We start from the raw sequence: 14519 nt of genomic DNA on the forward strand, positions 1-14519 counted from the left end.
TTCACTGCAATTATCAATGAATACTATTTGCAAAGCAAAGTCAAAAGACGTAAGTTAAAAGACAAAGTAATAGCGTTTGTGGAAGTGTATCAAATTCTACAATTTGAAATTTATCGTTAGCGAACTTTCCTTCATCACTCTGTCCTAGAGTAGTGATCGACGGAATTTTTTGTCATCACACTTCTCTAGCTGAAGGGGCAAATTGAAGCCGAAACAGAGAAAACGCAAAATTACAAATAGAGTTTACACTCTTTAAAACAAATAAACACAAACTTGTTTTAAAGAGGGTAAACTCTATTTGTAATTTTGCATTTTCTCTGTTTCGGCTTCAATTTGCTTCTTCAGCTAGAGAAGTGTGATGACAAAAAGTTCTGTCGATCACTACTCTAGGACAGAGTGGAGAAGGAAAGATCTCCAAATTTTAAAATATTATTTCTTTATGGATAGCATTTACTATATACAGTATGTAACTTTGCAGTTTCTATGGAGTTGCCATATGACACGGACCCCAACTACATGACCATGATGTCAAGAACAGAGCTGCAAAACCCTTCATCCAGACAAAAGCAACAACAGACACAACAGACGGTTACCACGTGAGTACACATTCAATGGGAACTGCTAAGAAAAAGCACCAACAAACGTGTCTGCTTACCCCATTTCCCAATTTTCATTTACTGATTTACTGATATTGAATGTTGGATAAGAATATGTTATATTAAAACTGAGCTAAAACATTGATTCTCATTTCAGTTAATTCAATCATTTTCTATTGTCAAATTGCTACATTCATTTTTTTAGATACGAGGCGTGTTCTTAAAGTAAGTTCCAAAAGGGTGTAGTAAGTAAACGGGAAGATATTTACAAACCATTTTTGTTGCATTGTATTCCCCACACTTCAATTACTTCTCAACATAATCTCCACCGCTATTGAGGCATTTATCGAGTCGTGGCACAAGTGTTTCTATCCCCTCATTGCAGAATTCGCTCGCCTGCGATGTGAACCACTCCCACACTGCTGTTTTCACTTCATCGTCACCATCAAAACGTTGACCAACGAGGAACTTCTTGAGGTACAGGAAGAGATGAAAGTCACTCGGAGCCAAATCCGGGCTGTAGGGGGGGATGGTCAATTTGTTCCCAGCCAAATTTCGAGATGAGATTTTGGGTGTCACGAGCTGTGTGTGGCCGAGCGTTGTCATGAAGCAACACAACTCCGTCGGTCAGCATCCCACGTCTCTTGTTCTGAATTGCGCGACGGAGCTTCTTCAAGGTCTGACAGTAGGTTTCTCTATTAATGGTTTCACCCCGAGGCAAGAATTCGATGAGTAGGCCTCCTTTTCTGTCCCAAAAAACAGTGCACATGATCTTGCGTGTTAATATGGTTTGTTTGAATTTCTTTTTCCTTGGCGATGCAGTGTGCCTCCATTCCATGGACTGCTGCTTCGATTCAGGTGTCATGTGAGACACCCAAGTCTCGTCACCTGTCACAATATGGTCAAGAAACTCATCACCTTGCTCACTGTAATGTGTGAGAAAGCTCAATGCACTGGAAGCTCGTTTGGTTTTGTGTTCCTCGGTGAGCATCTTGGGTACCCATCGTCAGCACAATTTTCGATATCGTAATCGATCTGTCACAATTTTGTAGAGAACACTCCACGACATTTGTGGAAAATTCAAGGAAAGCAAAGAAATTATGAACCTCCTGTCCTCATGAACTTTTTCATCGACAGCACGCACCAAATCATCATTGATCGAAGATGGCCGACCGGTACGCTGCTCGTCATGCACAGAGACGCGGCCCTCGTTGAACTTCCTAACCCATCTCCTGACCATTCCATCACTAATGGCATCATCACCATACACCTCACAAAGTTGATGATGAATGTCAGCTGGTTTGATGTTTCTCGCATTCAAGAAACGGATAACAGACCGCATCTCACAGTCAGCGGGGTGCTCGATCACTTTAAACATTTCAACTGATCACAACTAGCCACACACACGGACTGAAGCTCTGAAACTGCACGCACAGCTTACCTGAGGACTGAAGAAGAAAACACGCATGCGCAAAATAACGATTGGAGCAATGCGACGGCTATAATTGAAAACGGAACTTACTTTAAGAACACGCCTCGTATTAGCAGAATATAAATTAAATAAATTTAGTATTTTTTAATCCAAAATATCAATTTAGAAGTGAAAAATATCATTAATGAAAACTGCCAAGGCTATGTTTCTTGTAAGCTAGGGAGATGTCTGCATAAATATCACTAAGAAACATACCGGTACTTTCTCTCAAAATATATTAAATAGAATCCCAGCAACACGGATGTTAGATTTTAATAAGAATGCACTGATTTAACTATCTGTTTATTCCTAAAACTTGTATATTAAACCTTTAAATGCCATAGGAACATTGGTGAAGAAATGTCAGAAATCTTCAAATCACTGCAGAAAATGGATGACTCCAAAAAGAATGTCACATTGTCTCCTCGAGCTGAGCAGAGCATCCTTAACAACGAGATCCAAATGGTATGCACAAGATATTTCCTATTCTATTTTACTACGTATGACTATTTAAGATTTGAAAAGGTCCACTAGAAAGAATAAATGGTGAGCACATATGAACAGGTAAATAAAGCCTTAATGAAGACTGCTAAATATTTCTACTTCATATATATTTTTTTATAAAATCTACCAAATCTGACATTATGCATAAGTTATTTACATTTACAGACGTTACTGTACGTTACATATGATTAAAATTGTATTTAAAATTCCGAAAATCATTGTACTCACTACAAAACTTCACGAAAATATATAATGTATAACTACTATCCTACTATTATACTTACTTACTTGCTTTTAAGGAACCCAGAGGTTCATTGCCGCCCTCACATAAGCCCGCCATTGGTCCCTATACTGAGCAAGATTAATCCAGCCTCTACCATCATATCCCACCTCCCTCAAATCCATTTTAATATTATCTTCCCATCTACGTCTCGGCCTCCCCAAAGGTATTTTTCCCTCTGGCCTCCCAACTAACACTCTATATGCATTTCGCCCATACGTGCTACATGCCCTGCCCATCTCAAACGTCTGGATTTTATGTTCCTAATTATGTCAGGTGAAATATACAATGCGTGCAGTTCTGCATTGTGTAACTTTCTCCATTCTCCTGTAACTTCATCCCTCTTAGCCCCAAATATTTTCCTAAGCACCTTATTCTCAAACACCCTTAATCTCTGTTCCTCTCTCAAAGTGAGAGTCCAAGTTTCACAACCATACAGAACAACTGTTAATATAACTGTTTTATAAATTCTAACTTCCAGATTTTTTGACAGAAGACTAGATGACAAAAGCTTCTCAACCGAATAATAACAGGCATTTCTCATATTTATTCTGCGTTTAATTTCCTTCCGAGTGTCATTTATATTTGTTACTGTTTCTCCAAGATATTTGAATTTTTCCACCTCTTCGAAGGCTAAATCTCCAATTTTTATAGTTCCATTTCGTACAATATTCTGGTCACGAGACATAATCATATACTTTGTCTTTTCGGGATTTACTTCCAACCCTATCGCTTTACTTGCTTCGAGTAGAATTTCCGCGTTTTCCATAATCGTTTGTGGATTTTCTCCTAACATATTCACCTCATCCATATAGACAAGAAGCTGATGTAACCCGTTCAATTCCAAACTGTCTGTGTTATCCTGAACTTTCCTAATGGCTTACTCTAGAGCGAAAGTTAAAAAGTAAAGATGATAGTGCATCTCCCTGCTTTAGCCCGCAGTGAATTGGAAAAGCAATATAATGTAGAACATAGTAATAAATTTCTGTTTAATTACTGTAACAAAACAATGTCATAATAAAGACGAATTTAATTTCTATGAAGTACCGAAACATAATCACATTTCAAATTCTTTCAATATTAAAATATTCGTATATTAAATAGGAAACAAAAGTTTTAAAGATAAAAAATTGAATGGTTTAGAAATGTATACCCATATGGTTTTTTTATTACTCCCAAATTGTAGCCGTTTGACCTGATAAAATCTGCAGGCATTTCATTCGGCACATGCATAAAGTACCAGTACCAATTGCTGATCTTTCCACGTATCTATTTGCACCGTTTGCATAACTTTCACCTCTATTTCTTTTTTCTGTCATTCTTCTTTCAGTTACCAATACGCATCTTCCTTTTACGTTTTAGAAGCAACTTTGAAACATTTCTATTCAGATTTTCTCTTGATTTCTCAAATTTTCAAAGAGAAAAAATTAAAAAAAATACCGGTAATAATCTTACAACTTGTTCTGAGATAACATATTGGAATTTTCAGCAAATGTGATGGTAAACAACAAAGCTGAAAAGTTTGCAGAGAATACAATGCTATCTCTCAAATAATAAAAATACATTGAAATAAATACATTTGGAATATGACCATTTTTTAGCATTTCCGGGTACACTTTAGCACAGGCTTCAATGATACAGTTCTTTAAATGTTCCACATTCTCAATTTTCTCTTCATCCTACCAAGCTCTTTATATAACCCCAAAAGAAAAAATCAAGGGGTGTTAAATCTGGAGACCTGCCCGGCCATTCTACTGGTCCACGTCGACCAATCCAATGTCCAGGGAACTGTTTGTCCAGTCTGCTGCAATATTTCTGTGGCTTAACCTACCAGAATGAAGAATGATATCAATTCTTTCCTCTTTCGATAATGTCATCACGAAAATCAAGAAATTTGTTATAGGAAAGCTTCAAATAATCACAACAATGCATTGAAATTGCCCAGGTTAACCAAACAGTAAAGCAGGAAAAGTTAATTACCAGAATTGCATAAAAACACTTTTTCCAAAGCTTCCTTAGTACTGTACCATATTACAAAATATCTGTAGATGCAGTAACTAATGTTTGTGTCATTATGATAGTTATCTTTAAATAACTTGAAAACGATTAGAGATATCTCAAAACAGATTGCACCTTTGTTTTTCTCAGAAAATTTCACATGATTTTGAGAACCTACATGACCCTCTTTCCATTTAAAATTTGAGCCGTTCAGAACAAAAGTGGTGTAAGTCAAAATTTGGTAATGAGGTTTAAAGTAAAAATTCTATAAAATGCAGCGTAAAGTAGCAATTAACATGGCCTTCTTGCTATCCACTGACTACTAATAGCTTAAATAAATTGAATATTAATTGCTATTTTGCGCTGCATTTTACAGAATGTTTACTTTAACCCTCATTGCCCTTTTTTGACTTACACCACTTCTGCTCTGAACAGCTCATTTCAAAGTTGCATTCAAAATTATGGCTTTTGAGATAGCTGAGGGCTAGAATCGAATGTGTCACTGGTAGAGCATTTGGTCTTACAGATACTGCTGGTAACACCTATAGTAATCGAAAATCAAGTATATGGAAGATATATATATATATATATATATATATATATATATATATATAGTAACTTTTATTCAAAACAATATAACTTTTATTGTTACGGCAATAATCACTTTCTATAATTGAATGTAAACACTCCCGTCAACAATGGGATTTCCACTCCACACAGTAACACAGTATTCGTTATTGCACTCCACAGACGACAATGACAATTTACTTGGATTATTGAGAACAATGTACTGCTAATCTTAACTAATGTTCACAAAGCACTATTTACATATCAGAACTGTCAGTTCTCAGTTCGTTTGCCTTGGCTAGTTCTTCTAGCTCAGTCACTCGAGTTCACAGTATCTCGAACCCCAGACCTTCAGAGACAGTCCACTGAACTTCGAACTCAGGTCCCCCAACTGCGGTCCACTGCACTCGAACTCAGAACTTCGGACGCTCACACAGCTGCGGACACACTCAAGTCGAACTCCGGTCTCGAAGTTGGCTTCACTGCTAAACAAGACTGGCTGGCTTGCTGTCCAACGACTACAACAACAACTGCTACTAACTAACTGATGTCAGCTCACTTGCGCTCTTCTTTTATAACCAAACCATAGTTTCAGGAACGTAAGATGCTGGAAATTTCTACGGATGTCCAGAAGATGGCACCTCTCGAATTCTCTGGATTTCTTCCCTCAGTGGCAGGCACATTACTCCCCCCTCTCTGCCTCCTCGCGCCCCCTTACGTCTGTCCCCTCCAGATCCGAGCGGCCGCAACCTTCTTCGCTGCGTTGCTCATTTTCTCGTGTGCCCCGACCTCTGTGGGATGCGATCGACTCCCGACTGTCACAGTATATATGGTTCCAGACTTTTGATTCACTCTGTATTTCAATGTTATGTAGCATACATAATATGCTAAATAATTATATAGCAATGTAATACTTGGCGTCAACTCACTGGTCATTAATTCCGTCACTGTCATCATCAACGCCATTGTGTCCACAGAAATAACAGAGCGTTTCGGTTCGTGTAAACTGTCCATTTCGAGCCCTGGTGTAGATTGTGTTCCAGTAAACCCTTACCATCGACATCAAAGACTGGACTGGTGTTGAAAAAACAATGGCACAATATGTTCAATGATGAACCTCGATTGTGTCTCTACCAAATTACCGGTGTACTGGCATCTAATGGCATAATGGACAACCAGAACTTACTGTTGAGAGACACACATGGCAAACACCAAGCATGTTGGTCTAGGATGCGACTGCCTATCATGTGAGGTTCCAATTGGTAATTATCACTGATGTCACATTGAATGCTCGCCAATATGTGGATAGAATAATCAAACCTGTATGATCCCTGTAATGTTCAACATTAAAATGGAATGGTTCATATCTCAATACAAGCTCTCCAAGAAAGTGAAACCCTAATACAGTGATGTCAATTGATGCTCATAGGAGCAAGCGCGCGCTTTAGAGCTCAGGAGAGCCTGAGCGCTTTACAGCAGAAAGGAAAGAGACAGACGAAAGAGGTGGTATATGCCACTTGGTCGAGCTATATTCAGGGATGGCCAGCACTGATTCAATAGATAAAGAGAATAGAACTTATTAAAACTGTATCCATGTTAATTTTTAGATTTGTCTGAGAAGTATAAGTGCATTATAAGAATGTGAGTTTTAATTTTAATGTTCATTTTTCACAAGTTTGCTTTTTTATTCAAAAGGAATATTTTCTCAACTTTTTTTACAGAAAGTGAAATTTTCAGATATGTTTGTTTAGTAGCCTTACAGGTACTAAAACAATGTTTTCGTAAATATAATATATCGTAAATACGTATTACTGAAGACGAGTATTAAAATGTTTGAAAGGAAATGAATTAACAAAGCAAATACTGTTACATCACAAACAAAAGATATGTGCATATATATATTGGTAAAATGTCAGCTCTATAGCTTCAGCAGATTTCGAGATAATTTAATATTCTGATACCCGGTAACAGAATGTTGCGCACCAATATCACCTAAAAGCATAATGCGATAAGAGTTTTATTATGTAATATTAGTTACAGTTAAAACATATACCTAGACAACTTTGCTTTGTACTATAATATTGTTTTGATTATTTTCATAAGTATTCATTATATGAGGTCTCACCACCCTCATTGAATATTAACACGACTACTATGAAGTAGTCAATGTGTATTATCACCATTAAATCGAGAAAAATTCGTTCTGGCACCGAGAAACGAACCCGGGACCTCTCAGCTCTGCGCGCTGTACAATGAGAGGAGTTCGACCGGCACCGTGGATCGTGTCCTGGCATAGCTCAGTTAGAAAGAGCCCTCAGCGCGCAAAGCTAAGAGGTCTCGGGTTGTTGGTGCCGGAACGAATTTTTCTCGATTTAATAGTGATAATACTTTTATAAGGCTAAAGATACCATCAATATCAATTTCCAGTTATCATGTCATATTCAGTGTCTTTCTTTGGGACAACACTTTGAATGATGTGTTTAATTCACTTAGTACAGTATAGCCACAGTCTAGTATATACAGTCACGAAGCTCAATACGTAGTAAATATGCAAACATTAGATAGTTGCTCACCACTAGGATCGCTAATATCGCCTCATTACAGACAATGCGAAATAGTACCAGCACAGTCTATTGTTTCTAGCACTCTCAAAACTCAAGCTTCGTGACTGTATATAGTAGACTGTGGTATAGTTGTAGTTATTGTGGAATTTGTGTGAATATTCCTTCTTTACTCTTTATTATGTTATTAACGTTTAAAACACAACTGCAATATTAGGCTAAGAAATAGGTGTTAGTACTTTTGTTTTACAGACAATATAGAAAATATCAAACAGAAAGAAGCCATATAAAAATAACGACATAAAATTTCACGTTCCGTTTGAAGTTTGTTCACCACTGTTTTCTTAATCCAACAGGCCGCTTATTCCTCCTAGCATACCTAGCGCTTAATGCCCGCGCACGACGTCAAGGTCAGGAAAATGCGCTTGCTTTGACATCACTGCCCTAACATGATGCACTACGTCTCTAGACTTGAGCCTGATTCAGCATGTGTAGGACTGTTTCCTTGGCGGGGGGGGGGGGGAAAGGGGGCAAGCAAAATCATAGAATCCCCATATAACGGGGTTATGGGGACATCATTTACTTCCTCCCCCTGTTATAGCTTGATTGTGGTACAGTATATCGGAATATGATCATTTAATAAAGGTATTTTCGGGGGCATGTTTCTTACATCCATATCCGTGAGTTGTATACGGCTTGAACTGTAGGTCTACTACAAATTATAATAGGGCATAACTTAAAACAATCTTCCGCTTTTTCTCTCCCATACACAAGCACACATCAATAAAACTTTTTTTATAGGAAGCTTACCTACCTTATTAAATTTCGTATTTAAGTTTACACATTATACCGGATCACTTTTCTTTTTTCTGCATTGTTGTGCAGTATGTTATTCATATTTCTCCAAGTGGCGGCCTGAACACCTGCAGACTTCTAACACATGAGTACAGGCTGTTACAAAAGAAACATTATAGTGCTTCCATTCCTCAAATGAGGTATAGAAATTCTTATTCCTGCAGAAATTTAAAATAAATATTATAGTCTAGACTTTGTCCAATATTCTTTTGAGAAGATTAACTCCATATGTAGATGAAATTATTGGGGATCATCAGTGTGGTTTTAGGCGTAATAGATCAACTATTGACAAGATATTTTGTATTCGACAGATAATGGAGAAAAAATGGGAGTATAAGGGTACAGTGCATCAGTTATTCATAGATTTCAAAAAGGCATATGACTCGAATAAGAGAGAAGTTTTATATGATATTCTTATTGAATTTGGTATTCCCAAGAAACTAGATCGATTAATTAAAATGTGTCTCAGTGAAACATACAGCAGAGTTCGTATAGGTCAGTTTCTGTCAGATGCATTTCCAATTCACTGTGGGCTAAAGCAAGGAGATGCACTATCACCTTTACTTTTTAACTTTGCTCTAGAGTATGGCATTAGGAAAGTGCAGGATAACAGAGAGTCTTTGGAATTGAACGGGTTACATCAGCTGCTTGTCTATATGGATGACATGAATATATATATATATATATATTTTTTATTGGGTTATTTTACGACGCTGTATCAACATCTAGGTTATTTAGCGTCTGAATGAAATGAAGGTGATAATGCCGGTGAAATGAGTCCGGGGTCCAGCACCGAAAGTTACCCAGCATTTGCTCGTATTGGGTTGAGGGAAAACCCCGGAAAAAATCTCAACCAGGTAACTTGCCCCGACCAGGATTCGAACCTAGGCCACCTGGTTTCGCGGCCAGACGCGCTGACCGTTACTCCACAGGGGATGACGTGAATATGTTAGGAGAAAATCCACAAACGATTAGGGGAAAACACGGGAATTTTACTGGAAGCAAGTAAAGAGATAGGTTTGGAAGTAAATCCCGAAAAGACAAAGTATATGATTATGTCTCGTGACGGGAATATTGTACGAAATGGAAATATAAAAATTGGAAATTTATCTTTTGCAGAGGTGAAGAAGTTTAAATATCTTGGAGCAACAGTAACAAATATAAATGACACTCGGGAGGAAATTAAACGCAGAATAAATATGGGAAATGCCTGTTATTATTCGGTTGAGAAGCTTTTATCATCTAGTCTGCTGTCAAAAAATCTGAAAGTCAGAATTTATAAAACAGTTATATTACCGGTTATTCTTTATGGTTGTGAAACTTGGACTCTCACTTTGAGAGAGGAACATAGGTTAAGGGTGTTTGAGAATAAGGTGCTTAGGAAAATATTTGGGGCTAAGAGGGATGAAGTTACAGGAGAATGGAGAAAGTTACACAACACAGAGCTACACGCATAGTATTCTCACCTGACATAATTAGGAACATTAAATCCAGACGTTTGAGATGGGCAGGGCATGTAGCACGTATGGGCGAATCCAGAAATGCATATAGAGTGTTAGTTGGGAGGCCGGAGGGAAAAAGATCTTTAGGGAGGCCGAGACGTAGATGGGAGGATAATATTAAAATGGATTTGAGAGAGGTGGGATATGATGATAGAGACTGGATTAATCTTGCTCAGGATAGGGACCAATGGCGGGCTTATGTGAGGGCGGCAATGAACCTCCGGGTTCTTTAAAAGCCATTTGTAAGTATTATAGTCCAGACACATGGTCTGAAAACATTAATTCATCAGTTTAAGCACAGAAACTTAATCATAAACAAAAGCAAAAAAATTTTTTTGAATTGAATATTTTCTAACGTTAATAGAAAAAAAAAGTTCAGACGAGTTTGGGAGGGCAGTGCTTCCCCATAACTCCGCCTATGACTGGAAGATGAGTGGATGTTTCTCCTCAGTCAGCTCTGGATGTTCAACAAATGACTCTCCAAGTATAGCAAGCATGCAATTCCATTGCGCAGAAAGATATCCAGAGCCTCATTGATTGTGTTTGTTTTTTTTTCTAATGGCTGATTATTGACCTAAGCCATTAATGCTCTTGCTTCTCAATATAATCCTGCAAGATCTTGTCTTCCTTGTTTTCCTACATTGGAGAAGGTGGTCCTTGTTCATAACTGGATAGCTGTCACAGATGGTACATGACTTTATGGGTTTTATTTTGTTGAGGTGTTCATTCAGGCAGTCATGCCTGGTGAAGAGCGGAAGAGTGCAGTTGTTGTTTTCCTTGATAGATGCTCAATGGTTTTGTTTTTATCTTCTTTTGAGTTCTTTTAGTCTTTTCTCTATTGTCATGAGTTGTATTGGTTTCTGAATTATTGCGTTGTCTTTCTTGGCTAAGAAATCTGCTTGATCATTTCCCATTAGTCCAATATGTGATGAGATTCACTGCAGAATGATTGATTTTCTGTGCTTGCAGACTTTTGATGCTGTGTCTTACTTCATCTATACTACTGGTTTGATTTTGCAGTTGCTAACAGCTTCTATTGCAGATTTAGAGTCGACTAATAGTGTCCCTTGGACTAAATCAAACAACAATCCATACTCCATCAGAGTGCCAAATACGAGTACGGTTGTGTTATATGTAGAGCTGGGATTTCTATGTAATTACATATTTTTCTCCTTCCTATTTACAGTAGATGCTAGGAAAAGTTATATGTTCACAAACTACTATGTTAAGGTCATTATAACTGAATTTCAGTTTACATACCGTATTTTTACATATTCTTAGTGATATTACATAAAATTACATATTTGAGCATTCTCGTATTCAAGTGTATGTAAATTGCTATGTTGAAGTTTGAAACTCAAATTCAAGCTGTTGTCAATTTCCACAATAGGTGGATTAAGATGAAAACAGCTGACAGGTATTTAAGAGGATAGCAATAAATTTCAGGTATAGACAATTCTAAAATGTCCGCCGAGTTAGCTCTGTGGTAGCATGCCTGCCTCCAGAAGCCAGCCTGGGTTCGATTCCCGGCAGGGTCAGAAATTTTCTTGTAAAATTTCTACCTCGGGACTAGGAGAGATGGTGGTGCACAACTTCTAATCACTAGATTGTGCACCAATATGCCTGGGTTAAATCCCAAATGTCTCCACAGTGCATATGAAGAGAAGGCATATGTCACTGTTGATAGTGATTCGTCCGTCGGATGGGGACGTTAAGCATGGTGGCCCCCTTGGTGCTATTCGACAGGAGTAGGCTACGTGCCGGCACCGGGTTTCCCCTTCTCCCTTCCTCATCTTCATCATCACTCATCTACAGACACTACACTTACACGTACACTCACCCCAGTACACGACTAACTCTCCACAGATACACATCATGTACAGCGTGGCCTGCCGAAGTGGTGTACAACTAGAAAATGGGTCACAGTTCTGCCATCTATCCGCAATATGCAGAACCCGAAAAACGCAAGTGAAAGTGAGTAGGCATTGGACACACACACACACACACACACTTTTATTAAAGCTACTCAAAAAGATCTAGACAAAATGAACTGCAAAAAGGCAAAAACTTCCCAAAGAGAAATAAATCAACTCATTGATTGTCTGCCACATGATGGTGGGAAGAGTATTGAAGCTCAGGGTGATCACACATTGAATTTGAAGAAAAAAAAAACAACACACACACACACACACATACAGAATACTGAATCTGTTATCATTGTATCAGTCTTTTTCTGTATATCGAATTTAATTTCGTTGTCAGTCATCTCAACTCCTCATGATACTGCAATTTCCATTTCCATTTTCATTAGTGTCATACAGTAAGTATTGGAAAAAAATACAACTTTTGTTTAATACGGATTAGTTCATACTTACTTACTTACTGGCTTTTAAGGAACCCGAAGGTTCATTGCCGCCCTCAAATAAGTCCGCCATTGGTCCCTATCCTGTGCCAGATTAATCCACTCTCTATCATCATATCCCATCTCCCTCAAATTCATTTTAATATTATCCTCCCATCTATGTCTCGGCCTCCCTAAAGGTCTTTTTCCCTCTGGCCCCCCCCCCCAACTAACACTATATGCATTTCTGGATTCGCCCATACGTGTTACATGCCCTGCCCATCTCAAAGTCTGGATTTCTTCATCATCACCATATTCCAGGCACGAAATTAGGCCATTGTTGGCCTGTTTCGGTTCCAGCTATACAGGATCCAATAGACGTTTCTGTGGACGTCCAGGTCATCGTCGTCATCGTCCTTGAGGGTGGTATTTTAGCATTTCTTGGGGTGTCCGGCCAGCTTCCATACGAGAAATTTGTTCAAGCCATCTGTTTCTGTATTCTGTAATTTTTTCTTCTAATGGTTGCATGTTGAGTTCCTGCAGTATATCCTCATTCCTCTTGTGGTCCAGAAGTGTGTATCCTGCAGTTCGTCGCAGATATTTCATTTCAGCTGCTCTTAATCTGCTGATATCTCTTTGTTTCAGAACCCAAATTTCGCTTTCATAGAGGAGAGTTGGTAGTGCAAGGTTTTTATATGTCTGGATTTAATGTTCCTAATTATGTCAGGTGAAGAATGCAATGCATGAAGTTCTGCATTGTGTAACTTTCTCCATTCTCCTGTAACTTCATCCCTCTTAGTCCCAAATATTTTCCTAAGAACCTTATTCTCAAACACCCTTAATCTCTGTTCCTCTCTCAAAGTAAGCGTCAAAGTTTCACAACCATACAGAACAACAGGTAATATAACTGTTTTATAAATTCTAAGTTTCAGATTTTTTGATGGATTAGTTCATGGAGAAATGAATATGATTTTTATTCTTAAAAGTTAGATAAAATGGCGATTAAGTCTGAAAATGCTCTACAAGTGTATGGTGACAAAGCCCTTAGCCGTATCTTTCACAATCTGCCAACAGAGTAGGCCTACTTTGTTGTTTGCCCTTCCCCCAACTTTGTGGATGCAGATTCTCTTCAAGATGGAATGTTATCACGGCTGTAAAGCAAAGCCTTTTATTAATTCCGAAAAATACTTTTTAGAGCTGTTTCTGATAATAATACCAACACTGACAGAAGTGTATCGTAAATGGCAGATGTTACTTTGAACATGGTTGTGCATAACCTTTGTTACTTGTTTTCACGGCATTTATAGTCCAAGAAATTATTGACTCTATCATGTCGTAACAGAAAGTTTATTGTGTTTAATTTTTCCTTTCCTTTTTTCTCCCCCATGCAGTTAGTGCGACTTCAGAAGAAGCTCCAAGTACTCCACTTTAAAAACATGCATGAAGAAATCTCCATCCCTTCTCTGCCTGTGAGAGGACAACGTGTGTCTGTTGAGGAGAGGAAGAAGAAACCATGAACAGCATAACTATGGTTCATAATATCGCAAACACTTTTACTGCAGGTTCCATCTTTGGAATGCTCAAATACTTTTAATATAAGAAGACAAAACTATGCACGACTTCATTTCACTTGGTGAGATTGTCCATGCATGATATTTATTGGATTTAAATCATTATTGGCTTTTGGAACAATAGTTTGCTGTACTAATGTTTGTATTTTTACACCGAAATATATATTTTTAAATGACATAAGATGAGTACTTAATTAATTTATGCAAATGATTAACCTAACATTGCCCAATGATTTTAAGCAATTTGCATTCTGGTATAGGCCATTCGTTATC

At 37.9% G+C, this 14519-nt stretch overlaps 1 protein-coding gene across 1 annotated transcript; it reads left to right on the top strand.

Moving 5' to 3' along the window:
• LOC138704350 (uncharacterized) lies at positions 1-14427 on the top strand. Its single transcript, XM_069832191.1, has 4 exons — positions 1-49; positions 479-596; positions 2412-2532; positions 14067-14427. Exons 2-4 carry the CDS (start codon positions 484-486, stop codon positions 14190-14192), a joined length of 360 nt encoding a protein of 119 aa, XP_069688292.1. The 5' UTR covers positions 1-49; positions 479-483; the 3' UTR covers positions 14193-14427.
• The last annotated feature ends 92 nt before the right edge of the window (positions 14428-14519 follow it).

This window comes from Periplaneta americana, chromosome 8 (genome assembly GCF_040183065.1).
Source record: "Periplaneta americana isolate PAMFEO1 chromosome 8, P.americana_PAMFEO1_priV1, whole genome shotgun sequence".
In the NCBI taxonomy this organism is placed as follows: Eukaryota; Metazoa; Arthropoda; class Insecta; order Blattodea; family Blattidae; genus Periplaneta; species Periplaneta americana.